General features: G+C 46.5%; 2 protein-coding genes across 2 annotated transcripts in view; both read left to right on the top strand.

Annotated features, from left to right (window-relative positions):
- The window catches only part of LOC122390789 (longitudinals lacking protein-like), a 76,136-nt gene extending 67,517 nt beyond the window's left edge, over positions 1 to 8,619 (top strand). Inside the window, exon 6 of the mRNA XM_043384070.1 lies at positions 7,420 to 8,619. Within this exon, the coding sequence (XP_043240005.1) occupies positions 7,420 to 7,667 (248 nt within the window). The 3' untranslated portion in view covers positions 7,668 to 8,619. The remainder of the gene's footprint in view (positions 1 to 7,419) is intronic.
- Positions 8,620 to 13,834: 5,215 nt separating this feature from the next.
- Positions 13,835 to 22,626, top strand: LOC122390796 (little elongation complex subunit 1-like). Its single transcript, XM_043384106.1, has 7 exons — positions 13,835 to 13,996; positions 14,814 to 15,072; positions 15,707 to 15,774; positions 16,555 to 16,714; positions 18,465 to 18,554; positions 19,886 to 19,973; positions 21,965 to 22,626. The coding sequence occupies exons 2-7, from the start codon at positions 14,956 to 14,958 to the stop codon at positions 22,096 to 22,098; spliced, it is 657 nt and encodes a 218-aa protein (XP_043240041.1). The 5' UTR covers positions 13,835 to 13,996; positions 14,814 to 14,955; the 3' UTR covers positions 22,099 to 22,626.
- The last annotated feature ends 5,128 nt before the right edge of the window (positions 22,627 to 27,754 follow it).

Here is a 27,754-nt window from a genome sequence, read left to right as displayed (position 1 = left end):
CCATAAGTATAGCAGCCGTTTGAAAAAAGGTGGATGGTTGGTATAGGTATAGATATTTCTGTGAAGTTCCCAAGGAACATATTACATGGTTGCTAGCAGTCAATAACATGCAGCTTGCTATAAAAGCAAGCAAGCATACCAATACCTCGTTTACCTATAGGTAAAATTGATATTTTGTAATAATTGTAGTTTGTACCTACTTCCAGTACAGAGTCTACTTGATGTGCGCATGGGGCTTAGCTTCAAACGACATGCTTTCAAATGAGAAATAGATGAGAAATGGAATACGAATCTTCCAGCTCATAGTCTGCTCTATTAAAATAAGATTGTGCGCATGGGGATTAGCTTCATATGGGAAAATAGATGCTGAACTTCCCGTTGTTGTTACGGAGCGAACGAAGTCTTTTCAATATAACGGATAAATCTCAGTTAAGAGCAGCCCGGCCCGACCCGGCCCGGGCTGTAACGCTTTTGAAAGGCTAAAAAAAAAAACTCAGCAACCGATGGGCCGATTTACTTGCGGTAATTTTTGTAGGGTTGTGTGATTCCTTCTACCAAGTATTTGACTTCTTTCGATGCATGTGGGTGACCCCCTATGCACGTGCCACGTGCAAAACGAAGAGGAGTCATTTTTGTAACCCGTGTAACCATTGCAATATCTCGGTAGTTACTGGGCCGATTGCGCTGAAACTTTGCATGTAGGTAGGCAGTAGGCACCCACTAGGCAATGCATTTTCATGTCCCACAGTTCATGTGGGGTGCTGCTGCACGTGCGCACGTGCAGGGGTCGATTCCAGATCTCGAGAACGGCTGGACCGATTGCGCTCAGATTTGGTTAGCGGTTAGGGATCCGTTAGTAGGGTGCCGTGCAAAAGTCAGTTGGGACCAAGGCCGTATAAGAGGTTGGGACCCATTTTGCACGTGCGCACGTGCAGGGTGCCGCTTCTAGATCTCGAGAACGGCTGGGTCGATTGCGCTCAAATATGGCACATTGCTAGAGACCGGTTAGTAGGGTACCGTGCACAAGTCAGTTGGAGGTAGGTACCCCCTCACAATTTCCCACGTGCAAGGCCCACCCTCTCGCTCGCTCCGTTTGTCGTCCTATAAGGCGTTTTACTGGTAGTATGTGTAGCAATGTGAATCTAGCACTGCATTTCACTAAAACAATGCCGTCAGGTCAATCATGTGAGGATATCAGACGCATTCTTGTGACTAGAGCTGCGGCAGACTCAATATTCGATAACATGTATCCATATCAAATAATCAGTTTCGTTCTAACTGGTAGGACGTATATACCTACACCAGGCTAAGGACGGCACCGGGAAGGCCTGTCGAGAGACGTGTTCCTTCCGCGCGGTGTTTACACACCATGATCTCCCTCAGTCGGCGCCGCCAGCCGCGCCGGCGCAGTAACCAAACGTCGTTATCGTAAGGGCCGTGAAATGAGGAGGGGGAGAAGGTCATTAACGTGGGAAAAAAGCGCTCTACCCTGGTGACATCTACTGGCTGAGAATCGGAGTAGTAGTGCTCGGACACCAACGCTGAGCGGAGCCACCTCCGAAGTTAACGCACCCTTAACTAAGGCCCAAACGCTCGTCAAGCTGGGAACGGAGGGCTGAGGTGAGGGAGTCGAGCAGCGGACTATGGTGAAGGAATTCGGTGGACTGGAACGGGAATCCAGCAGCTCGGGGGGGGGGGTGTTTCTTTATTAGGGCTTTAGGGTGCGCTGAATGCGGTAAGGTCCAAATTATCACACCAAATTTTGCCAAGACATCTACCGGTTCAGGCACTCGAGAATCAGCGGCCAGTGATATCTGCAAAGACGAAGCATTTCCAACCCAGCTTCAGCCTGGTGTCTGGGCGCCTCAGGTGGCTTTAATTACAGTTGCACATACCAAACGACCTCAGTGCAGCCAGTCTGTCGCCGAAACCATTCGGAACAGACTTCAACGAAAAGTGAGACAAGGTTGGTGCTATCGTTAAGTGCCATTACAGACTTGGACCCCGTTGGCTTGACCCACTGGAAGGTGGTAGTTATCGGACGCTGCGGGGCATACTCATTTTTCCAAAATGCCTTAGATTTTGCTTTCGTGTTCGATGCTCTATATTCTTTAGCCAGAGGGGGGCCCACTAATGATCAGTGCCCTAACCCTCAAAAGTTCCCACCGTTATTTTTTACTTATTTAACCCGCGCGGGGCTGGGGGGGGGGGGTAAATTTTACCCCCCCTCGCGAATTTTTGCGATATCTCAAAAACGGCGGCACGCAGCGCCGCCAAACTTTCAGTACCTTTTCTTACATCAATTTGACACGTTCCCTGAAAATTTGAGCGAAATCCGTCGGAAAATTTTTGAGAAATTGACGTTTTAGTGACGTCATGTTCGTCATTTTCGCCTCAAAAACGGCAAAAGTTCAAACGCCGCTAACATCTTCATTTTTAAAGGAATCAAGACGTAACAAAAAAGGTTATACGTAATTTTACTTTGTCTATCAAATGGCTATCTCGGTTTTTTGAAAATTTTGGATTTTGGCCTAATTTTTTTCAAAAAACCGACTTTTTTGGGAAAATCATTATTCAATCCAAAATTTTGAGTCTATCGAAAAAACCGGAATATATGTCAGAGAAGTGGTCTATGTGCACCTACATACCAAATTTTAGAAGAATCGGTTCAAAAATGTGGGAGTTATTCAAAATTTTATGACGTCACGACACACAAAATTTTTGCAAAATGACTTTTTTGGAAGTTCTAGACCTCGTACGGAAACAAAAATAGCACCATTCGATTCGCCGTGAAAAACTGCATCAGATAGACACCTTTTTAGGCCTTAACAACCAACTTCAAAATTTGACCTCACTTGACCTGACCTTGACCTGACCTCGACCTGAAATTCATCCAGAGGTGGTCCATATCACTTATTGAGTGTGCCTATTGAATTCTATGAGTAAAGTGACCCATAAAACATGTGTCGCACATGCCCTTTTCTATATTTTGTTTTTTGGTGACCTGACCTGACCTGACCTGACCTTGACCTTGACCTCTGAATGATATTGTATGCAACGAATATTGTCTTGGTAGCCTAAGAACACGTTTTGGGCGATCAGTCTCAGTCCATGACTCCATTCTTCGGCAACTACGGTGCAAGGCCGATACTGTAGAAACTTGCAATTTGTACCCTTGACCTGACCTTGACCTTGACCTCAAACTTTAAATTAAGTACATGTTTTAAGTAGTTCGTGATGAGAGCTTTCGATTGGCGTTTGAATTTTCCAAATCGGACCGTTAGTTCGGGAGATAACAGGGGGGGTAAAATTTACCCCCCCCCCCAGCCCCGCGCGTTCGGCTGGAGACCCCAGCCCCGCGCGGGTTAATAGTGAATACTGAAATAAAGCGGATACTGAACTGTGAACATCCAGTTTTTACACTGGCCCCACACAAGCCTCCGAATGCCCAAAGCAGATCTCTGATGACTGGCCTTTGGGTGTCATACCGTGCATTGGTCAATGTGGTCAATGAGTACGACCTCGGCGTTTACCATGTTACTTGCACTGGAAACTGTTGCGATCGAAAAAAAAATCAGGGGAGTGGCTAATTACGAGCGCTCATCAGTCCTAAACTACCTGCAAACGAGTGGCTAGCCCTTCCGTCTCCGCTCGCTTGCGATTTGGCATTCATGTAGGTACAAAATAGCGACAAACGACCATTGAGGGTGTGAGTTGCGTCACTTGCACACTTAAAATATCTCTAAATCGAATCTGAAAAGACAAAAAATGCTATAAAGCGGAAATGGTTAGCATTTACACATATTCAAAAGACACCGTTGGACAAACTGTAGGAGCGCATAGCTGCAATATCAGGCTATGGAAACGTTCCTCATGTTTAGGGCACGAATTATGGAGGGGCAAGAATATACGTTTGTCCCTCCTCCCGAAGTTTCTTAGGGAACGATGCCTCCTCTGCCGCTCCGTGTCCGTCGCCCCTGTATAGCGGTCACTGAAGGCCTGGGTTGCCGCCGCGTCACGTTGACGCTTATAATGCCTCCAAAACTAGGTTGAAGAGAGGAGAAGTTCAATTGAACGCGAACACTTGTCATGAAAGGCAACGTATGATAAAGTATATGGGCATCTGGTTAGGTACATCTTCAGATGATCGAACAGATTAATCAGGTATATGTTTCTTGTCTAAGTTTTGTCACAAATTATGGGGGGGCAAAAAGATACTTTTGCCCCCCCACGAGTTTGCCAGGGGGGGGCAGCTGCCCCCCCTGCCCCCCCGAATCCGCCGCCCCTGAATTCGACATCATCTCCAAAAAGTTTCCTAGTAACATGCCTAACTCGAAAAAGTGAACCAAATTCATCTAACGGTAATGACCTTGACCTGATATTCACGTGACCTTGACACCAACCATAATGCATGTGTCTACCGTCATTTCAAATGTTGGCTCGGTTTTATGACATAACAAGTCTGGAAACGTTAGATAATGTGCGCTAACATACGCCGAATCGGTGTTTCGGCCTGACATGGTCTGGAGAAATAGGCCACAGGCCCAAGGGTCAGGGGGGCTAGGATCATGAAATTTTCAGGGGATGTGTAAAATTCCCGGGAAATACTTATAGTTTCGTCACGTTAAACCACTTTTTACGCGAGTTACTTGCGAAAAACTGAGGGATGGGGCAACCGACCCACCAGAAGAACGAGGTTTAACCTCTCAAACACTGGAAACAAACATCTTCTCTCATCCTACAGTTCTGCGATATTCTTATTTGACCGATGGAAGTTTCCAAAGAACGAACGCGTTTACCCGAAAGAGTAATTTCCGTGTTGCGCGTTTAATTGATTGAGAAATCCCTATCTGATCTGGATATACCTACTGGATTCATCATCGGAATGGCGCGTGTGATTGCGAACATTCGTCAGTAGACTCAAGTTGATATACCTAACGCGAAAACGCCTGTCGATATGGTCTACCAAAAAAAAAAACTGAAATCCGTTGCCCCCATAACAGAAAAAGACAAAAAGCACAGCGACAATATAGTTATCGACGACAGGTTAATTAAATTATCATTACCTATGTCTTTTTTCTTCGGAGAATCTTTGCACCTATGTTCTGTTTTCGGTGTCAGTAACAAGAGTCGATTTATCTACCAGCAGGAGAGCCGATTATTGGGGGGGACAAAAGATAGTATGTCCCACCCAACATTTTGGTTGGGGGGGACATGTCCCACCCGTCCCCCCCGGTGGCGGAGCCCTTGGTAATCATTAACACATAAGAAAGAGTGAAATATGGAATGCTTTGTTAAGATAAAGATCTTAAACTTACGTTCATTTTAATGCACCTAAGTGGTAGATTTGTCTAGGTAAGCCTGCTTACTGGATCAGCGAAGCGAATGTGACGGCTATGGGCTAAAGTAAGAAATTGAAATGAATAGACCGTGTTGGACAGAATAGAAAAGGTGTGTGATATTGCATTGAATGACTTTTTTTGCGTGTAACTTTTTAGTTTTCTTGATTTGTTTCTTTTGTCCAGACGCAGTAATGCTCGACTGTTGAGAGCCATAAGAAAATATTTAATTGGTTTGCACTTTGCCAACCCTGCGCCACCACACCCTTGTGGCCGGTGTGGTGTCGGTGTAGCTCGCCGTCTGTTAGCCGGTGGCTGTGTCTGTGATCGGAGCTCGGCCCACACCAGTGTGACTGGTGTGTCGTGTGCCGAGCGTCGTCCTTCGCGCCATCTGTTGGCCGGTGCAAGAACAGACGGCATGGCGAGCTACACCGACACCACACCGGCCACAAGGGTGTGGTGGCGCTGGGCTATAACAGACCAACGTAATGACTAATGATGCTGTCAGTCAGTTGAAAGATGTAAGTTTTGATTCAAAGATTATTTCCATTACCTTTTTTTCTGTCTGCACAGTAACTTTCCAACAGCGGCATGGGCCTTACCTATGTGCCCTAATTTTTATCATTTCAACCCCGATTTATCTGTTTTCATGTATGTATCTATGAGAGGTTGGGTAATTGATGTAAATGATCACACAAATACTACTACATACACTTACTAAATTAAATATTCAAACTAAATACACATAGACATACATAGGTACTACATAGGGGAGAGTGGGGTAAGATACCCAGGGTGGGAAAGACCCACCCCTCTAGCGGCGAAACAAATAGTGTAGACCGGGGCAAGTCGCCCCGCCGAGGTAAAACGCCTCACCGATGTTTCTCGGAACTGGCAGAGTTCTGGGGAAACATCCTCTCTTCTATAAAACGTGCACTATATTATCATTACACGAGCAGACTGGAAAGAAATTGTGATGACTCTTTCGGGAGATATAGCCAAAAATGTGTTTTTTGAGTGATTTTTATGTTTTGTTGTCAGATTATGCATCATGGCGTTCTTTTATGGTCCACATCAGGTTAACGACTTTTATGTTTTTTGAACAACTATTGTCTAACGCTTATCATGCCGGGTTGGTTCGTGTTAAATTATGTCTTGCTGGAGTGCAAAGCGTTGTTCTCTGACCGAACTACGTGATGGGGTAAAACGCCCCAGTAGGTCGCGGGGAAAAAGCCCCATGGGGCGTTTTACCTCATGTGTTGTTCGGGCTACCCACTTTCTAATGTTCGGTAGATGGCGAACAGTAAGTTTCTATGCCTTGATGTGTATTTTTCCCAGCAACTGGATGGCAAAGGAAGTATTAATGTAAGCATTTGCTTTGCAATAATTTATTTTTATCTCCCTTGCTATGGTCGTGATACATTAGCATGCGTGTACTGTGTCCCAACCAGTTTGTTTCAGGTTGTTGTTTTATGGCTAACAAATTGTACTGATTAAATGTTCATTCGGTACCTTGGGGAAAGATGTCCCCTGCCCTGATGGGGAAAGACGCCCCCTATTTCCGTACGCTGTCCTTCAAGCAACCCGTCGAATCATTTAGTGCATACTTGTGATGAGAGACAAAAGCCGATCTGGGACTATTGAGAGTCCAGTACGGTCGGGTGGCCTCCATGCTGGTCTCTCGGCCCACACAACGACTTTTTGGGCGGCATTTGACTCTCAGAGCCCTCATAACGGCCTCTGTGGGCTCCATTATTTACTCCAAGGCCCCTCTGGTCATCTTTCCCCACTCTCCCCTACAAATACTACCTGTTGAGATAAGTTATACTTTTTAAAACAATATGCGTTTATACTATACTCCTACTCATAAATGATTTATGTATACAAATTAGCCCGTACGACCAAACAAACTACCCCCCCCCCCCCTATGATACCTACACTAAAATCAAACCTGTTTTTGTCGGCTGATATTTTAGTTCCAACTTATCTAACAATACCCACCCCAACCAGAATCAAACCCCCAACCCTCACTCGTTTCTGCTTGCTTGCTCAGCTGACCGCCGTCTCTATTTGCCCGCAGGTGGTCTCAGTTGCGACGTATGCGGCAAACAGTACCACAGTAAAGACTCGCTGGGTCACCACAGAAAAGTCCATGACGGCTCCACTACGTGTCATTTATGTGGAAAAGTGGCGAGTAAAGTGGCGAGACTGCGATCACATCTTCAGGCCGTGCACGGAATGAGTCAGGAGGAGATCGACTCGATAGTGCCCATTCGGCGGCGGTACTACGTGAATGAGTTTTTGAATTACGGTTTAGGGAGAAGATAGGCGCGATAGTGGGCAGGTGGTAAAGACAGTACTATGGAAATGAATTTTCTTTCTGTAAATTTTGGTGCGGGGAGACAAAAAAGGTGCGATGGTGTGACTGAGAGTTCATGCAATTTGGCATGGGGCATGGGTGCACGGTACATGCAGTTACGGTAAAAGGATCTCGTCAACATGACATTTGGGATTTTGGAAAGCAACTAAGTGCCTGTGCGGTGATGGTATTTTTCTCGTTGACCTCGACTGCAGGAACAATCGAGTGTACACATTATTCTCGATTTTGAGAGAAGTACCGTAAATGAGCGTCATTTTTTAGAGTACGTACATGAGTTTTTAGAGCATAGGAATTGCAGTCGCGCGCCCAAAAACCCAATAAACAAGCGTGGGAGTTCGGTGTCAGGGGCTCAGGGCCTTGCTCGGTGTCTGATCCGGTCAAGATGTATCGACTGGAAGTCTGGAATGTTTATCGGAATTTGTGACACGTGCGCTGTAAGGTCCTACGATGTACATAATTTACTCACTTTTTGGAAATAAATTTTGCACAAAGCCTTTATTCTGGATATTGTTCAGCAATGGATTTTGATTCTTGTTCCACTTTGCTAACTCTGTGCCACCGTTCGTGCATCCAGTGATAATTATGAGTCATGGCACGAAGGTAGTTTTTTTATTCTTGTCCACCGAGATAATTGGGCAACTTTCTCTTCATTCATTATTAGGATAAGTTTCTCTTCATTCACTGACTGATAGGACTTTCTTTCTTCTGACTGTGAGTGGTAGGGTTCTCTTCTTCTCACTTAGGATGTTAGGGTTTTCTGTATTCACTGAACCGGTTGAGCGTGGACTGGCAGGCTTCTCTCCTGACTGGGGACGGTGGGATTCTCATTGTTATACGAGGACGTTTGAATAAAATATGAGCTGTCGCTGCTCCGGCCGCGGGTGGAGGTGTCTCGTTCCAGCCCAGTGTTTTTATTTCACTATCCGTTCGTCTCACCGGACTTGAATGCGTAAACGAGGTAGTGAAGGCCTATTACTGTAGGCCGTTAGGTAGGTAGGTAGGTAGGTATAGTTAGCGTGAGACGTTAGAAATAAGGATACCTATTGCCACCGCCCACCACTATGGTAGGTATATCGCAGTGAATATAAATTGGTAAGACAACGGACATAGGTGAGCTGAAAACGAATTTTGCCTGGACGGAAACATACCTATAATACACAATCAGGCATTGAACTTTGAACAAACAGTCAATCATGACATGTTGAGAAATTAGAGAAAAAGCTTGGATTTCAGTTGCAGAGCGTCGTCATTTTCAAATCCGAGTCGCTTTTGAAATGAGTGTCACTGTGCAGTAGACGTTTCCGTCAAACAAAGTTTGCACAACGCCGGTTTCCTCTGTTATCGAGCCCACCTCGGCTGTGCCGTTGGCAGTGTCAACAGCACTGAAGAGGTCCCGGCGCCTCGCCACTCGGAAGAGCGGCGCGGAATGCGGCTCCCTGCAATCGGCGGTCAGTTAGCGCCCGTTAGTTTTTACATCTTATTGTAACCACGGTGACTATAAATAGTAACCACTAACCCCATGTAGAAATGTGCGACAAGTCGAGGTCGCATGCAGTAGGGTAGAAGCTGTTGGTCCCAGGACAGTTGGCGCCCTTGCCAAAATTTGTAATTCAGTGAAATGCATATTTTCCAGTTATCGAAACCAAAATCCCAAGCGCCGCCGTGAAGGGAGTGCCGTGAAACAGGGCGCCCCTCACTTGGACGCAGCGTCGTGGGCGTCGTGGGGCGGGAGGGGGCTGAAAGGGTCACCGTCCGTTTAGTCCTCCTCAGATTTGACCAGAGTCTTAAGTTGGCGACGAACGAAAGGGCGCTGTAAGCTGAACAAGATACCCTCAGTTGGCACTTAGCATGTGCCACTTGAGTGGGTTCTTTGACAAAGACAGACCTGCACGGTGCACCTAAATTTGTTGTTTTTGGGGTACCTATAAACTCAGTTCTGTTTGACATGCGCACCACCGGCAGCCGGAGGTGGCCGAGACGCCCGAGAGCCTTGAGTGGCCGCCGGCCGGCTCCAGTCGGCGCCGCGCGCCTGTCGCTGCAGGAGCGGCGGATGATCTTATCGGGGCGTCCGCCGGCGGTCGGTAAACATCCGTTTAGTCCTCGTGTATCAGCAGTGGTGCGTCCGGCCCCGGCCAGTCCGATTGTGACAGAGACATGGTGTGAACGTGCGGGTCGGCAGTCGAAGACTCGAGATTGCTGCTATTGGCAGATCGATCTGGTGGTCAAGTTCGCCCTTCGCCCTTCGCCTTCGGAGCGATGTCACCGCGAAGAGCTGTGCCCGATGTTACATCTTGATCTAGTCAGCCTGCTGGACCAACTGCTGTCGGCGCTGACGGAGGCCAGGACTGCCGCCGCCGCCGCCCGGTGTCGTCACTGCCAGCCCCGCCAGCCGCTCCGGCTGGTCACCTGTAACAGGTTGAGGTCGGGGAGCTCGGCTGATGGGCTGGATATCGGCATTATCGGTGAGAAGAGCACGTTGGACTTTGACATTATGTTGGAGTTTGACGGCGCCTTCCGCTGGACGACGCCGGGGGAGAAGCCGGCTGTCATCGAGCCGCAGTCGGCGCCACAGCTGTGGGCCCGGCCGACCGGCAATGCCGGCTTCGTGACGCTGCACTGGGTGCGAACAAAGCAATGCAGCCACGAGGAGTCGCTGGATACTCTGCCGGCCGACTCCTTCAGACATGTCAGCCACGATTTCTGCCAGTTCAGCAGCGGAAATATGGTGAGACCACCCCCTCCAGGGCCCGACGGTTACCGTCAGCTGAGGTCAGGAGACAAATGCGAAGGCACTGGCCCGTTCTCTACCTGCTTGTGCAAGGGTTGTGTGCACAAACTGTCTGTTTACGCACGGGTGCACGGGTGCACCTGGCGTGCACCAGTGGGCGCCGACCGGTTGGGAGGGCAGCGAGACGTCGACTCGAGACGTCGCGTCGCAAGGACGTGTTTTACCATTCACCCGGAGCCGGAGGAGGTCCGGAAGACCGCCGTGGTGGCGGCCCTGGCGGCGGCCGCCAGAGGCGCCCAGAGCCGACAGGCTACGCTTCATTGAAGCGGAGGGAACAACAACAAGACGTCGCATCTCGCTGTCACGATCAGACCTTCTCGCCGCCCCTTCTTCCGTCAGCTATCGTCAACCTGAAGTCCTGCTTTATCAAGCCGGCAGCGCTTTCTTTGGCTGCAGCTCAGAGGGCAGTTTCACCGACAGAAAAATAGCCGCCTACCGGAATTTTTTGTCTAAAGACCGCTTCACATACGGAGCGTAACTGGTTAAGCCCTATCTGCTTACGTGCCCATCGCGTTTACGCTCCGTATATAAAGCGGTCTTAAGTCAAAAAATTCCGGCAGACGGCAATTTTTCTGTTGGTAAAACTGGCTTCAGGACTCTCCGCCACTTGCTAGTACGTTATGGACGGGCGTCACGGATGGCGTCTAAGGGCTCCAGGGCCCAATCTTACCAAATGCCGTAAATGCGCATTCACGGCATTTGGTAACATTCAGAACTATTCCACATTCACTTATTCATTCGTTCAGGCAACATTCATAAATATTCACGCTATCGAACCCATTGGACAAGTAAATGAAAATGAAAAAGATATCTTTGATATCAGTGCCGTAAACTCCGGCCAGTACTGCCAAATCCTATTTACGGCATTGGTAAGAATGGGCCCTGGACTGGCTAGAGCAGCGCCTCGCTAACGGAGTGCTGTCCTGCTACTTCTACCCGGCCATCAACGTGGTGGCCGGTGGCGGAGCTGACCGCGGTCCAGCGGCGGGCCATCATATCCGCTCCCTTCGACTGGTGGGGGGGGGGGGCACTTGACACCCCTTCTGATGGCCTGCTGTGAGAAGTGGCAGTGATCCCTGAACACACTGCTGGAGGGCGGGACGGAGCCGCTCTCAGAGCGGCTCCGTCCGCTCTGAGAGGCTCCGTCTCAGACGGAGCTGTGGCTCCGTCTGAGACGTATGCTTCTCCGGCAGGCCATGTGTTGAACGGTATCAGGTTCCGCCCCACGGCTCCCTGCTGGGAGAACTGGTGGAGTTGCGCCATCCCCAGCCTGGCCCGCGCGGCCCCCTACCTGCACAAGATGTCGGGGACAACTTACCTGTACATACATACAGTGTACATGGCCTGGACCGTGGTGGACCTGGCGGACGGCGAGCCAGTGACGTCACCGGTCGGTGACGCCGTTACGCTCGACGTGACGCCGCTCACCCGGCTCCTCACCGAGTACAGGTAACAGCTGCGGCGGCCGCCGGCGGAGCGGCCGGCCGGCCTGAGCGTTTTCTTCGTATTTGTGTTAATGTGTTAATTGTAATGCTTATAATATACTTTTTGTGTGTTTTGAAGTGTGTTTCTTTTTTTTTTAATACATCCAGCATGCTTGAGTTTTTGATCGTACGGACATACATATAACGCGAAGTATGGGTTGTCGGTTGACTCAATGACAGCTGCCACTAAATATTTACTGTTAGCTTGGCCTATTTAAACGCCGTGGACGGAAAGATGTGTGGTATCAGCTGTTACCTGCTGTTAATGAATTACCCACGATCAAAAATGTATACGGGTAGTGGTTACGTACATGATACATTAGTTCTCACCCAGTCAGCATTTTACGTCCTAGTTTATACCTCAATCAAGTAACGTTCTAAGCCTGGAAACTGCATTTCGGTAGGTAGGTAATTTTTTGCGCAAGTACAACGAATAAAATGCGTACCAATCTCGCCCGGTGATAAGATTATCGAGACTTCAACTACCACTCATGACTCATTGTTGTCTTTTCCTTTTTTAGCTCGCGTTCGGTCTCGTTAAAAATCCAGGAAGAACATAGGCCCTTGAGATTTATTTATTTACAGTGGGCTCTTTCAGTAGGTATGGTGCCCGACATGAAGAATACGACAACATTGCTTCAATTACATGAAGAACGCTACGATTACGACGAAACGCGACCCAACAATAACCGCAGGTTTTTTGAAATAGACAAACACTATTCGTTAGAATTGTGTTTTTCTATTTATAGCGACATCACATCGGGACCGGCCGGGCTCCACCGACAGCCGGGCTGCACCGATAACGGGTGGGCCGGGCTGCACCGATAGCGCTGCTCCGAGCCGCCGCGACCGGCACAGGAAGGGCGACCTCCACCGCAGCTGCAGCCGGCAGGAAGGACGTCAGATAGGCAGTGGCACCGTCGAGTACAGAGTCGCAGCAGGATGGTGTGTTGAAACCGATGCCGGCTTGGGAGGGGGACGTGAGGGAATAGCCAGAGGAAATAGAGCACTGAGACATACATGAAAAGGACGGAACGAAACTGTGCGTAATAAAGTTGGCTCCCCGCTCCATTCGCTCGGCCAATGTCAGATAAATGATAACTAGGGGTCGGTGGGTCTGGGTCAGGCCACTGAAGAGGTCGGTGGGCTTGGATCAGGTCAGGTCACTTGGAGGTCAGTCAGTGGGTCCTGGGTCAGGTCAGGTCACTTGGGAGGTCGGTGGGTTTGGGTCAACCGTGAGGTCAGGTCACTCGGGAGTTCGGTTGGTCCGGATTAGAACATATTCAAGAAATACCTCTTTGAAAGCCCGAAGCGGAACGGTGCCTAGCATGACAAAACTAATAGCTGGCTAATAGCTGAACAACAAATAGAATCTCTGTTGCCGTGCAATTAAGTCGTAATCAGCACGCTGTACGTGGAAGGCTTGTGATGTTAATGCATGCATACATACATAAGTACATACATGCATATGCATATATACACATACATGATACATGCATGCATACATGTTCACTCTGAATCATTTTAAACGTATGAATGAGCTATTTCTGTTTAGTAGCTGTATTCTTGCAATGTTTTGGTAATTTGCTTCCATAACCTGCGCAGCCGCGACATTCATGAGCACACTGTCTATTCATTTTTGTAAGCGCCAAAGCAGTCGGAAAATTACCGCAGGCCATTGGCTATTATGTGCTATTGATAGCCTGTGCTTGCAGTTCATTGGTTTAAAGCTACGCAGTGACCGCTTCTAGCTGCTTTTGCTGTCGAATGAACATTTAAAGAACCAAACGTTTTCTTGTGGATATTCTCCCACGTGTTTCGATTGTCTGTGGAAATTTACATGTGATAAGTCGATTCCCACGATTCCCACTTCCCAATGGAAAATGTGCTCGATTTCTGAACCGGTTGTCGTCTGGAAGCAGTGAGAGCATGCTGTGTGTGTAGTTTTTATTCGCGATATTTGCATTCTGCCAACTAATGCTGAGGATTTCTGTCCTGAGCTCAGGTAAGGTAGGGAGCTTAGGTGAGCTTAAGGTAGGGATGTAGGATGAATAAGTTGAAGTAGACGAATAAGTCGGAAGTGTTTAAAATGTTGTTCACAATTACAAGCCTTTATTTATCGAGGGCTTAGATTTTTGAACCTTATTCAGGAGATCTGAAGTAGATACAGCTCTCGTCTCACTGTGTGTTTACATAGGAAGGTAGTTAGATACCTATTCTCTTTTTCATCAAAACTGAGAATTACTTGAGGGTTTTGGTATCAGTCAATTGAAACTGTTAGTAGGTAAATAGATTTGTAATGCCCCACCCTTTTGATAAGGTTTATAATTAAACAAGTAATTTGCCTAGTGTGGCAGGCGTCAACAATGAGAAAAAAGCAAAAGTTCGTTTGGGGGGTGAAAAGCTTTCATACATTGCCACCAAACTGGGTGGAAAATGTATATGATTATAAGCCTAACATAAGGACCACTGGTGCCTGGCTGCTGGTGCATCTCTGTGTTGTGATATCTGAGTGAGTGACAACATACATCTCGTTCGGAGTTGTGGAGGACGTAGAATCTTTGTCGTACGAGACTCTGATTCCGAATATGGGGGATAGTCTTTGAGCAATGAGCTATCCTTGTCTTTGTCCGGAAAAGGAATACCTACCTATCACATGGCACATCAACATAGTGAGACAAAGGCTGTACATAGCCAGTAAACAGCTATTAATTGCTGCCCTATTGCAAAAATAGAATAAACAAAACATCGGCAGTGTTATGACAAGTCATGGTGACTTAATTATTATTGTAATAATCTTACCCACTGGCTTTCTTTTTCAGAACAATTTGAGAATAAGCCACGTGCTGAGCCAGTCTAAGCCAGTCCTATTCCTGACGATCTGAATGCCCCCTGATGGCTACATACATTCATATATAGCCTCGTTCAGGTCTCCATCTGCAGCCTCTATCCAACCCCTCCACAATGGACGGGCAGAGCTTCTTTGACCTGTTGGAGGGCGCGGACGCGTGCCTCAATGAACCGGCGCCACCGCCACCTCCTCCAGCCGCGGAATGTCCTGGATGTCTGCGAAGTCAGCAGGTGAGGACATAGTGAGAAAGAGTGGTGCATGGGCTAGTTCAACCCCGCGTTCGATGTCTCTCGGACGACGAAGATTCTACGTCGTCCGGCCAATCCCGTTCAAGGTCAGCGGGGGCTCGGCTGCGGTTATGGAACGTGATTGGCCGGACGACGTAGAATTTTCGTCGTCCGAGAGACATCGAACGCGGGGTAAGAGTTAAGTAGCTAGTGTAAGATATTTGGGGCTGGTTGGTATCAAAGGATCCAAGATGAATAAGCCAACAGGTACGACAAGTCTGAGCTTGTGTTTTCTGGCATATTTTAATCATTTATAGGCAAATTGGGTGAGAGTGGCACAAGCCTCTCCCTTGGCCGGTCAGATAGGGTTAAAAGTTGGGTTGTGTGGTCGTATGGGGGATAAGGGCCGGGGCAATTGTCGAATTTTTCACCAGTCATTTGGGCTCTGTCAGTATATGTCTGTGCTGTTTTTATTTTCCACTGGTGGTACGAGTGTCTGAATTTGTAGGCATCCGGAAGTCGAATAATGCAGCCATTTTCCTGTTTTGTTTTTGAAACAAGCTGTTTGGACTGAAGTAATTTGCACGTCTACTGTCTGGTTTTACTCTAAGGCCCTCACCCACTGCGTTTTTCACAGGAGCTGTTCGAGCTCCGCTCTCAACTGAGAGCCATGGAGCTGATTAAGGAGAAAATCATCAAAACTGAGTAAGTTTCATTTCTAATCCCATTTTGTGCCCATTTTGTCACTTGTTCTGCTCTTTCCTATTTTTATTTACACTCGTTTGTTTACTGCTTCGTTCCATTTCATGGATTTTTCATTGGGTGGGCGTTTGGTTTTGTGTTTTCGTTTCTTTTCTTTAACGTAGCTCTGTGATTGACGTGGATTTCGTGGTTATTAGCAATGCCTTTTTTTTTAGAAGATTAGCATTTATTTGATCTACCGGTTCATTTATTTCCAGCTTGCATTGTGCTCACTTTGTCGAACTCAATTATCGTGAAATTAATTCTATTAATATCTATTAGCGACTAAGCGACGGTGCAAGCGTTCTAGCCACCCGATATCAACTAACTAGATTCGCTAATCTCTATCTCCCCCGCCCTGACCGTTCTTCCCATCCCTTTGTAGGGTGAAGATAGCGGCGGCTTAGAGCCGTGTGGGCGAGTGCTTTGTGTTCTTTAGTGTATTTGCAAGGTTGTGCAGTGTTGCGAATGTAGTGCGTTTTAAGGTTTGGTGCAATGTCTTGGTAGTGTGTTGTGTGTAGTAACGCTTAGTTAAACTGTGAAATGTGATGAAGTGATTAAGCTAGTTACGTGAAAACTTTTGCCGCTACAGTCAACTCCCCGCTCGTCATGTTTCCTGTCTGTAGTTTCGGTACTATATGCATATTTACTTTATATCGTATTTAATTTAGTAATCGTCCCGTGTAACCCCTGTTTTCTGTTTCCCCCTTAGTCAGCTGGTTGCCCTTCTCTTTTCCTCTCTAGTCAGCTGATCGGCCGCTACAGTCAGCTGTCCGCACGGCACCGCGAACAAACCAGACGTCTGGAGGAATCGTCACAGTTGGTAGCGCAGCTGCATCGAGACTGTAACAAACACGAGGCCGAGCTGGGGGCACAGCTACGTGAACTGAACGAACTCAGACAGGTGAGAGCTTGGGGTACAGCTACATGAACTGAACGAACTCAGGTGAGGGCTGGGGTACAGCTACATGAACTGAACGAACTCAGGTGAGGGCTGGGGCACAGCTACATGAACTGACGGAACTTAAGTGAGGGCTGGGGCATAGCTACGTGAACTGGACGAACTCAGGTGATAGCTAGGGGCACAGCTACATCAATTGAACAAGCTCAGGTGAGGGCTGGGGGCACAGCTACACGAACTGAACGAACTTAAGACAGATGAGAACAGCTTGCGTACAAAAGTATTAAGTATGGATCGCAAATGCTTGTAAGGCAAAGTTACGTCAGCAAATGTACGTAGGACGAAAGTACGTATCGCTAATGTACGTAAGGTATAAAGTACGTAGGTATGGACAGAAGCATAGGTTAGGTAAGGTTGGGTTTGGTCAGGTTTGGATAGATAGGGTTAGACCAGTTCAGGGCTGGCTTGTGTTAGGTCAAGTTAGGTCAGTTTGGGTTGTTTTTAACGATGCTCTTTTTTGTCCTGGTTACTTGATCGCCCACGTACTTTGCGTAAGCACATTTGCGTACGGTCTTTTACCCCACGCACTTTTGCGATACGTACTTTTGCCCGCGAATCGGTAAGGACTATAGGAGAGAAGGATATGGGTTAGGTAAATTGGATCTGATTGATGGGTTTATGGAGTGAATAAAATCACTGCTTTGAATATTAAGCAACTGGACATAGTAACTGGATATTTGCAGTCCAGTAGATCGGATAGATGGCGTTGAAGGTTGATGAGGGGAGCAATGGGGGCAATGATTGTAGGAATAATTGTAGGGTTGGATATAGAAAACATGGATTGATTATATGTTATCTTCATCTAGCTGAATTGGATTAAGATAATTGAACAGAAGAAAGATTAGATTGAAGGGATCGGAGAGTACAATTGACTCAGACAGCAGACTTATCAGCTATCGGGCTCACTTGGGTTTTCATTTTGGTGTCTATATTTCTTACTCTTATTACTGTGCTGTCACCTATCATCCATCTCACCAACCTCAGTTTCTCGTCCTCCCCGCGTGGTGGCGCTGCTGTCGCCGTGTCTGACATGTATTTCCCAGGATATATTGAGTGAAGGGTAGGACGAACTTTGGTAGGAATTTCTAGTATAACTACTAGAAAACCTACTATATGTGGTCGGGACTAGCAAAAAGTTTGCTGAAACTAGAATATGGTAGCGCTTATGGTTGGCAGTCATGACGCGCACGTGACATTCATTTCTTAAATAACAGGTTTTAGGGGTCGATTAGTGGGCAGATACATTCAATTAGCTATTAATAATTGATAATGCAAACATTCAAGAATCTACATCATTCAATTCTAGGCAAAATCACGCGGCGCTGCCAGGATTCGAACTCACGACCCTCGGATCCGTAGCCCGATACGCTACCGACTGCGTTACCGAGGACCGCGCCGACGATCGGAGAGGCGGATCGCGGGTGCTGGCGTGCAGAGAAATCTTTACCCTGTACGCCGTAGAAGATCGGCTGGGTTTCGTGAAAAATGGTAGAGGAATTGTCGAAAGAAAATTCATCGATCTATCATTTGAGACTAAGAACCATTGATTCCTTCAAAGGTTGACCGAGATATCGCTCACCGAAAACAGGCCATTTAACATGTAAACCCTATGGGCTGGTAGGAAATGTACGCCGTGGAGCAGCAGTGCTACCAACTAACTTCGGCGGGGGCCGGTATTTCCATCCTTCCACAGGAGGTGTCCGTGAAGACCCAGCAGCTGGACGCACTGATGTCGGAGATGACGGAATGCAGAGCCCAGCAGCAAGGCGCCGAAGCCGCCATGGTGAGGATATTTGAGGAGCGTCACAAACTATGGAGTGGTCCCTTAAAGGGACTATCCCACCTTCTAAAATGTTGTCAAAACCAGTTAAATTGTGCCCGACCTTATAGATTGGATGACCAGGAACACGGTTCTGGCATTTATTTTTCATTAAACATCTTAGGCTTCCCATACTCCAAACACAAACTTTCAAATATGTGACGTCACAGCCCAAAATTACCTCCTTCCCCAGGCCACATTACTGTCATAAAGCTGATTCTTTTTACTCTGTAGGCACCACAACAAAGTTCAGACCAAGTTTTAAGCGATTTTTCAACGAACAAACCCATTTAAATCAGAATGACTAGACGTGGTGACGTCACATTAACGGTCGCTCCATGTTGAAGATAGGGCCTTGTACAAGGCCCATTTTCAAATGAAGGGAACGAATTTCTTCAACACCAAGAGGCCGCAGGGGTTGCAACCTAGATAGATAGTGGTTTCTGAACCTCGCCGCAATCTTGGCTATCTCAACTCAAACCCCATGTTAAAGGTGGGATAGTCCCTTTAAGGCTGAAACAGACTCGTTCGGCGTTCAGGAAATCGCATGCGAGAGCCTATTCAAATACGTTATAATTCTTCCCGCAGCAATCGCATCCGGGAGGTGTGTGCGATTGATGCGAGCGTGCTTCCATGTATTTGAATAGGTTCTCACATGCGATTTCCTGACTGCGGAAAGAGTCTGTTTCAGGCTTTACTGAGGATGCGACGGGACAAGTTAATTAGACCTTCCAGTTCTGTCGGACTTTCCTAAGGGACCACTCCATAGTTTGGATCTTGAGGAAGTTAGGAAGAGCGGGGATGAGTTGGAATAGGGGATGAGGGGGGGGGGGGGCTCAGTACCACGGTACCACCATAGTGCTATGCTATATAGGACCTGAGAAGAAGAGAGCGCATGGGATGGATTGGTTATAAGGGGAGATGAGAGAATTAACGAGAGCTAATGAGTGTGCTTCCTCCAGCTTCTCGGCTTTTTTTAGCTCTGTAATTACAACCTTCGCTAATTCTGACCACGGATTGTACTCAATTCCAATCGCTTTCCGAACGCTTCATGCCCACTGTGAATAACGTAAGATAAAGTGTTGTTCACTGTCCGCGTACTAATTTGGCCTATATCCCTTCCACGTGAGATGAAGTATTGCTTAATGCTTACTATCCCCATACTAATTTATCCTCTTATATCCGTTGATGCAAAGTTTGCACCCCTTACCTAACACGTAGCACGCTACTTGCAGTAAATGCAGTCAAGTTCTGCCCTCTCCTTTCTGACTATTCATCTTTCTTTGTCTCGATAGATGCAATACAAGACGGCACTCCAAGAGCTGGAGAAAAGGATGGAGTCGGATCAGCAGGCAGCCAAGGAGAAAATAATCGCCGTTGAAGGTCAGTCCAAGGTCACCCGAGGTCACCGGAGGTTACTAGAACTCATTAGACGCAACGGAACCCTATAGGTCCCGCGAAGTTACCCCAAGGTCACAAGGATTTATGAGAGTTCAATGACATGAAGAGATATCTCCATCAGATTTGACATGCTAGCAAGGAAGACTAGCTGAGGTCATCTGAGGTCACCTGACTAGTGTAAGGTTGTTTGTAGGTAATCGATATCATATTCGGGTCAAAGCGAGGCTATTTGAGGTCAACCATTGACCTCTGACTAGTAGTGTACGAAGTTGTGTGTCTCAACCCAGGTCAAGTGTGCAAAGAAAGGCCAGTCTCGGGTCACCTCATCAGGTCGAGGTCACCTGGTGTCGCTGGAGGTCATTTGCTCAGTCCTAGGCCACCCAGCTAGTCCTGATTGGAGGTTGATTTGAGGTCATTTTGAAGCTGCTAGTACGAGATGTCCTTTCGGATTCGGAGCCTGAAGTTGATTTTCGTTTCATCGTATTGATTAGGAGCATTCCATTTTATTAGCGTTTGAATAACATCTGTCCAACCACACCCCATCTTCGAATTAAATCTCGTAAGAAAAACACGTAAAACAGCGCGTGATATACCCGTGCATGCAAGTTAACTTAGTTGCAGTCCTACAATAATCAGCAATGATTAGACCGCCGTCTTTCACGTGGTCACTTCCATACGGAACTTAAACAATACTAATGATGCGAAGCTATATGATTTTGGTACATTTTTCACGGGTGGTTTCTAGTCTACTGTCTTTATACAAAGGAAATAGTTTTTGTGTTTCCTCGTCCACACATGACCATTTGGCATATTTTGTAGTTCGGTAGATCGTCAGCACATCATATCTCCGGCTCAAGGTCACCTGCTTCCGCTCTTTCTCGCTATTTTCGGGTTATTTCCGGGTATTTCCGATTGTATTTCCGATGCATTTCCGGCTGGTTTCCGTTTTTTTGTTGGTTCGTTTTTTTCTGGTGTCTGGTTCATTCGGTTGCTTTCGCGTCGAAGTTGATGGCCGGGGGGGGGGGGGGGGAGGGGAGGGGGTAAAGCATTGGGGATAAGAGTGGATTTCTTTTACACCTTGGAATGGAGTGGCATTCTCAAAGCAGAATGTTTGACGGATATTTTGAGTTCCCGGTGGTTTTGCCATGTCATTTCTGGAATTATACTTTATTCCGCATCGGAAGCAATGCGATTGATTCAATATGTACTCTTGCTATTTGCATCATATTGGCAATGATCAGCCGGATTATATACATTTTTCTCTTCGTTATATTTCTTTACAGCTTTCCTCTTCAGTCTCAGGCCACATTCATTGGATACATCTCTGGTTGCGATGTTATATCAACTTATAAAAAAGCATGAACGTCATAGTCCATAAGTGCGCATTCCAAACGGTACTACTTACGTGTGATTCGAAAAAAAAAATGTATGAAAAAATACATGAGGGGCTTACAGTTCTCACGTACTTAAATTTTTTCATCATAGGTAGACATTTCAGAACATTTTTATTATATTATTCCCAGTAGTAATCTCGTTTCTACCACACCCAGATTTACACACCCAGACACACAGACACCCACACACACAAGCTTCTCGATATCGTTCTGACGGGGACACCTGTCCTCATCAGGACAATCAGAGGACATCTGTCCTATTTACACGGGCACCTCACGTGAGCAGAAGACATGCATATGCAAGTTCCCACCCCGCCTAGTATTCGCCACGTATTTAATACCCCCACTCGCCATAAATTGTCACTGTCTCTTGGGGTCTCTAAACTCCCACTGAATGTGTCTCACTCTCCACATCACTAACTCACTCACTCACTCACTCTCTATCTCTCTCATCAAGATGCGGGCTTTCGTTCTTCTCTCGCTTCTTTCTCTGGTTGCTTGTCAGACCACTGAAGGGCCCAACGAATGCGCTTGTGAGATTGTAGCTCCCGAAGTTGAAGATTACGTCGTCCTCTACAGCTTCTCCAGCGTCTGGGAGGATTCCTGTGATAACACGGGTGAAGAACTCTGCAGGAGGCAGTGCCGCGACAGCTCCAACGCCCTGGAGGAGAATGGTGGCTGGATGGCGCCGGCTTCAGAGGGAGACAGCATGACGATCGGTGACGTCGCCTGCGAGAATCTCGGCCGTGACGAAACTCTGGGGATCGAGTCTCAGCTGTACAGCTCTGTCTGTGACCTGCCGTACCACGAGGAGGGACACGGCATCAGGGACCTGCTCTGCTGCGAGGACGGACTGCAGGTGGAGTGTCTGGGACCCATCACCACCCTGCCGCCCATGCTGTAGGACCTGCCGAAGGACGTGCTGGAGAGGAGGATGGAGAAGAGGTTGAAGACGATGGTGGAAAATTCGATGTAAAACGGATGTTTTACACAAATAACGCGAACTAAAATACGATGCTGATGCTTATGTTGGCATTGATGTTGAAGGATCTGATGTAGTACGTGCCCTAAAAATATGTGAAATAATATGAAGTCGACACTGAAGAAGATATTGGATACAATGATGAAGGTATTGATGTCAAACACATCACATACGGCTGAAATATCACATGCCAAAGAGTCTGTTAGAGAACTTGCAATAAAACCTGACGTCGAACATGTGGAAAACAACGTTGGTAAAGGTGTCGAAGGGCTTTAAGAACCAGATGCTGATGAGTGTATGGTTTTACCTACCATCTAGGCAATGGTCCTTTTTGTCTTATATAGGCAAGTTAACTTAGGTTTTGGAAAGGTTCGAATTATTTGTGGTTATGCTTGTTTGAAGTGTTTCTCCTCCAATCTGCGTGGCAGAGTTGTTTGTAATAACATCACTTCTATGAAATGAATACAATCAATGAAAGAAAACTGAAGATGTGTTCTGAATTTCCTCATTTATTCGAAACAAATATGAATGACAGCTTTAGGCGATCTCGTTTTATGAATAAAGGTAAAAATGTTACCTTTGCCACGAATAGTTTCTTTCTGACCGACCGAGACGATATATTTTATAAAGACATAGACACTTAACCCTGACTCGTATTGGTGTTTTTACAGTTGCCAACGTATGGGGGGGAGGGGGTATGGGGGGTCTGTTGGACGTCCCTGCCGTTCGGTCCATGATGGAGCTAGAGCTTCGCGAAGAAAAAAAAACGAGCGTGTTGCCCGTGACGAGAGGAGGCCGATGATACCCAATTTTAAGGTCCTAAGTCATTGGTTGACCTTCCAGGTCAGGTCAATGACCCAAAAGTCGGGAAAATCGGACGTCCTAGAACTTCGTCATGTTTGGCTGTTTTTCGGGTGCTGATCACGAATTTCATGTTAGTTTTGATTACTGATGATGTCTTCAATCTTCATGCATCTAGGTCACGTGGAGTCAGGTCAGGTCAGGTCAAGCACTAGGCGTCTTGACGGCTATCCATAGTAGGCGTCAGCCACCACTGACAGCGTTCTAGCATGTTACGAAAGCACCGCAACTACTTTGTTAATGTTCAAATAGATGCTTAATTCCAAATCAGCTCCAAACAACTACCTTAGAAACATGTAAAACTCGAAAAAGTGAACCAAAGTCATCTTAGGTCAATGACCTTGGCGACCTGACCTTCTCGTGATCTTGACATCCTGCATAATGCATGGCACCAACAGCATTTCACATGTTTGAACGTGTACAAAATACAACCACAAAAAGTATGGAAACGCACGGGTATGTATTATAATGTGCGATGACTGCATGACATACGCCGAATCTCGATTCGGGCCCGACATGGTCTCCTGAAAGAGGTCATAGGTCAAAGGTCATTTGGGTCAGGGTCATGAAATTTTCAAGCTGGGTGTAAAATTAATCAACTCGAGGTTAGGGGAGAATGGGGCACATTCGTGCATGGGGCACATTCGTTTTCAGCAGTTTATGGGAACACGAGTGACTGCACGAGCTCAAGGTAAATTATGGAAATATGTCTATCATTGCCGCCCTTCGTTCACTGTAGAAGACAACACTGTACCTGCTGTCATGCTGGATAAAAACGCAAATTTGTAATATTCGTGAGCTTTCCAAACTTTTCTCATATCATCCATTTTCGTGATCCTGACTCGGAAATGTGGTTCAGCTTTTCAAAATTGGGGTCGAAGAAGCTCACTCTATTCACGGAACTGCTGCAAACTTGTTTGTTGAAAAAGTGTAATTTTTTCAACAAGAAATTTTGAAATATATTACAAATAGCGTTGTGGGGCAGGTTCGTGTACGCACTGCCTCGGGGCACATTCGTGCATATTTTTTTTAGTTTTTACGATTTGTGACTTTATCTGTGGTAGGTTTCACTAATGACGCTCGCCTGACTCAGTCTCGGCTGCTTGCGACGTCGTGACAAGTAATTCACGCGACCTTGGCGAGGTCACGGAGGCCGGCAGTTGGCACATTCTTGTAAGCCAGCCCATTCTTTCTACATATGTTGTGCAATGCATTCTTGTCGAAAGGAATCAAGTGAAATGACCCCCTGCCAATTTCTTTTGGTAAATTTCTGGTAATGCCCGGTAATTGCTCGAACTTTGCAGGGTGCACGGAAGTGCCCCATCCCTTGCACGAAAGTGCCCCATAGGTGGGGCAGTTTCGTGCAAACGTTCAGAGTTATTAAAAGTCATTTTTTCTAATAGAAGCAATAATTTTAGAGGAAAACATTCCAAGAGAAAAATTATCTGCAATAGTTCCTTTCCATACTACAATCAACAATTTTGCCGTTGCACTAACCAAAGAACAGATATATGGATTTATCCATTTTTTGCACGAATGTGCCCCACTCTCCCCTACTGAAAGCTTCGTCGCAATCGGCGGTTTTTGTGTAACTCATTTTCGAGAAACTGAGGGGAGGGGGTCCATCCGACCCCGCTTAAAGTGCGATGGTTAACCACCATAATGTATGACGATTTACGGTGTAGAATCATCGCTTATACAGCTTGCATACAACCTAGGCACCTGCGCTAATTCGCGGAACAGTGAATGCAGTCAGTCTAGGAATTGTTGAGTAAAGTAGAATAATGAAGTAATTTTTATGCTCAAGACTTTATCTTCAGTTTTGTTGCGATGCCCATTCAAAAAACTCTGGACAACATGAAGACGACGTAAAGGCACCTTGCCTCGCATTATACTGTACTCTCTTTGTTAATTCTAATAATGCGAGAAATTGAGGTTAGGTAGCGCCCTGGAAAAGCGGGAAACCAATTAATCCATTCAACACTCCAGCTGCTGAGTGCTGATAGTTTCAAATTGTTTATTTTTTTGTGTTTGTGGACAGCCTTGGAAGTTGTTTTCTTGTTGCCTACATATTTATTTGTGAAATTACGTTAAGTTTTTTGTTACAATATTTCCGTTATACTTTCACTTCGCTACTGGTGTGATTTATGAAAAGTGATTGTCTTTTTCATCCCATACTGAAAGGTATTGTTGGGAAAATTATATGTAGTGAGGATTCACGTAACTATTTTCATAAAATTAATTTCAATAATATTCGCAGAGCCATAGCAGCCGTCAATTTCCACAGACTCTCGTCGAATATTTAACATTTGTGGGACCGTTATCAGCCGCTGAATATTCCACCAAGGACGGTGTGAACTGTCCTTAAATTGTCAGCTGGCAGTTTCAGCTCATTGCTGGAGACGGGGGAAGGGGGGGGGGGGATCATTTACAGGTCAGCTTAAAAATATGTAAAAAAAATATATAAATAGGTTTTTCATTGAAGACTAGCATTTCATTATTAAATCGAGTTTCATAGCGGAGTATTGCTTTCTATTTGTCATTCTTGTTCGGATTTTTTTCTTACTTTAAATTATTCCAAAAGCTTAGCGATAGTAATTGCAGTTATCCCATTTCTATTGCGGCCCAACTCTATCCATCTTGGCTTCTTTTATGAGAATCGTTCCTTGCAATATTTGAGGGTGAAATATCACAAAGATTTCATTTCTGACATGTAACAATGCTGTGATCTGATATGCTCTCCGGGTACAGACGCGTCAATGTCACACCTAGCCATAAATCAGTGCAATTAGTTGATGCATGTATTCAAAGTGAAACGGTCTCTTCAACACCTGGCTAGGCGTTTTACTGTATGCAGTATGCCTGGCCTATTCAAATGCATTAGCTGGATAGTGTGGTGGAAACTGGTATCAACAAATTGACCACGGTCAAAAATGTTACACCAGGGCCTCGTTTCATAAAGCGAGTCCGTAACTTACGCCGGTTTTTTGGCCTTGTATTGCAAGCGCATGTGAAACGATAAATTTATTTTCCCTCTCTCTTCTCTTCTTGCTTGCAAAATAAATAAATTCAACGCCTCAAACTATCATCATCGCTTCACATGCACTTACAATACAAGACCAAAAACCGGCGTAAGTTACGGACTCGCTTTATGAAACGAGGTCCAGTTTGCACTCAGCTAACATTTTTGGTTGGCCCCGTTCAGTTTTCGGTCTCGTTCAGTATTATATTTGACCTCCAATCCGCACGTCATATTATTTTTCTTGTTTCTGGCGTATCCAAGCTATTTTTTTACCTTCCTCCAGCCTTGTTTCTTATAACCCGCGTGTAAGAGGATCGATTGACTCTTTGTGTCGGTTTTATACGCTTATTTTTGTGCAATAATCTGTATCATTTTAGACGTAGATACAATTAAAGACAAGTATTTAGCGTTAGTCATTTATTTCAATATTGCCAACAAAACAGCGTCAGATACTCTCGATGTCACTAGTGTCACAATATGTGGCATCTTTCTCTATTTACAGTACAGCTGTCATTATCACGATATTGGGCAATGGGCATGCTCTTCAACTCATCGTCAGCATTTTCTTTGTCATGTTCGACTTCCAGTTTTACAGCAAGCTTTCCATCACACTCGTCTGCATAAGCTGTTCAATTGATGTGCGGGTTCAAATTCTTGAACATTAAATTCAACATAACCTTCAGCGTTTAGCTTTTTTATTTGTGAACCGGCTATCTTACATCAAATCCTCCTACATCGTCTTCAACCTCTTCTCCATCCTCCTCTTCAGCACGTCCTTCGGCAGGTCCTACAGCATGGGCGGCAGGGTGGTGATGGGTCCCAGACACTCCACCTGCAGTCCGTCCTCGCAGCAGAGCAGGTCCCTGATGCCATGTCCCTCCTCGTGGTACGGCAGGTCACAGACGGAGCTGTACAGCTGAGACTCAATCCCCAGAGTTTCGTCACGTCCCAGGTTCTCACAGGCGACGTCACCGATCGTCATGTTGTCGCCCTCGGGAGCCAAGACCATCCAGCCGCCGTTCTCCTCCAGGGCGTTGGAGCTGTCGCGGCACTGCTTCCTGCAGAGTTCTTCGCCCTTGTGGTCGCAGGACCCCTCCCAGACGCTAGAGAAGCTGTAGAGGACGGTGAACTCCCTGTCGACGTTTGGAGTTCCGATCTCACAGGCACACTCATTAGGAGCGTCGGAAGTCTGCGAAGCAGCCAGAGCCAGGAGAGAAAGAACGACCACGGCACGCATATTGGTGGAGTGCGAGGAAGCGGAGGAAGCTTCAGTGGATGTTACGAGATCTGAGGAGACAATGGTGGCAATGCTGACGAGCGGTGATATTAAATATGGTAAACTGAGACCTCCAGGCACGGAGGTGCGGTGGGAAAATGTCACGTGTGTGCTTCCGCGTCACGCATAATGTGTGTGCCGTTTGCGAGAATATGGCAGCTGTTTGGCGGGAGGCTACTTCAAGGTATTGTCTTAGCGCCAATGTTAATAATGTAATGAAAGTGATTG

Source organism: Amphibalanus amphitrite, unplaced genomic scaffold (genome assembly GCF_019059575.1).
Source record: "Amphibalanus amphitrite isolate SeventyFive unplaced genomic scaffold, NRLGWU_Aamphi_draft 000409F_arrow, whole genome shotgun sequence".
Taxonomy (NCBI): Eukaryota; Metazoa; Arthropoda; class Thecostraca; order Balanomorpha; family Balanidae; genus Amphibalanus; species Amphibalanus amphitrite.
The sequence above is the reverse complement of the archived record's forward strand: the minus strand, read 5'-3'. Positions and strand labels throughout refer to the sequence as shown.

Bases quoted from the DNA above. Each gene is read 5' to 3' on its own strand.
- LOC122390796 (XM_043384106.1), top strand. From the start codon at position 14,956: ATGGACGGGCAGAGCTTCTTTGACCTGTTGGAGGGCGCGGACGCGTGC. The intron at 15,073-15,706 runs GTGAGGACATAG...CGTTTTTCACAG, and splicing joins GATGTCTGCGAAGTCAGCAG to GAGCTGTTCGAGCTCCGCTC. The intron at 18,555-19,885 runs GTGAGGATATTT...TTGTCTCGATAG, and splicing joins AAGGCGCCGAAGCCGCCATG to ATGCAATACAAGACGGCACT.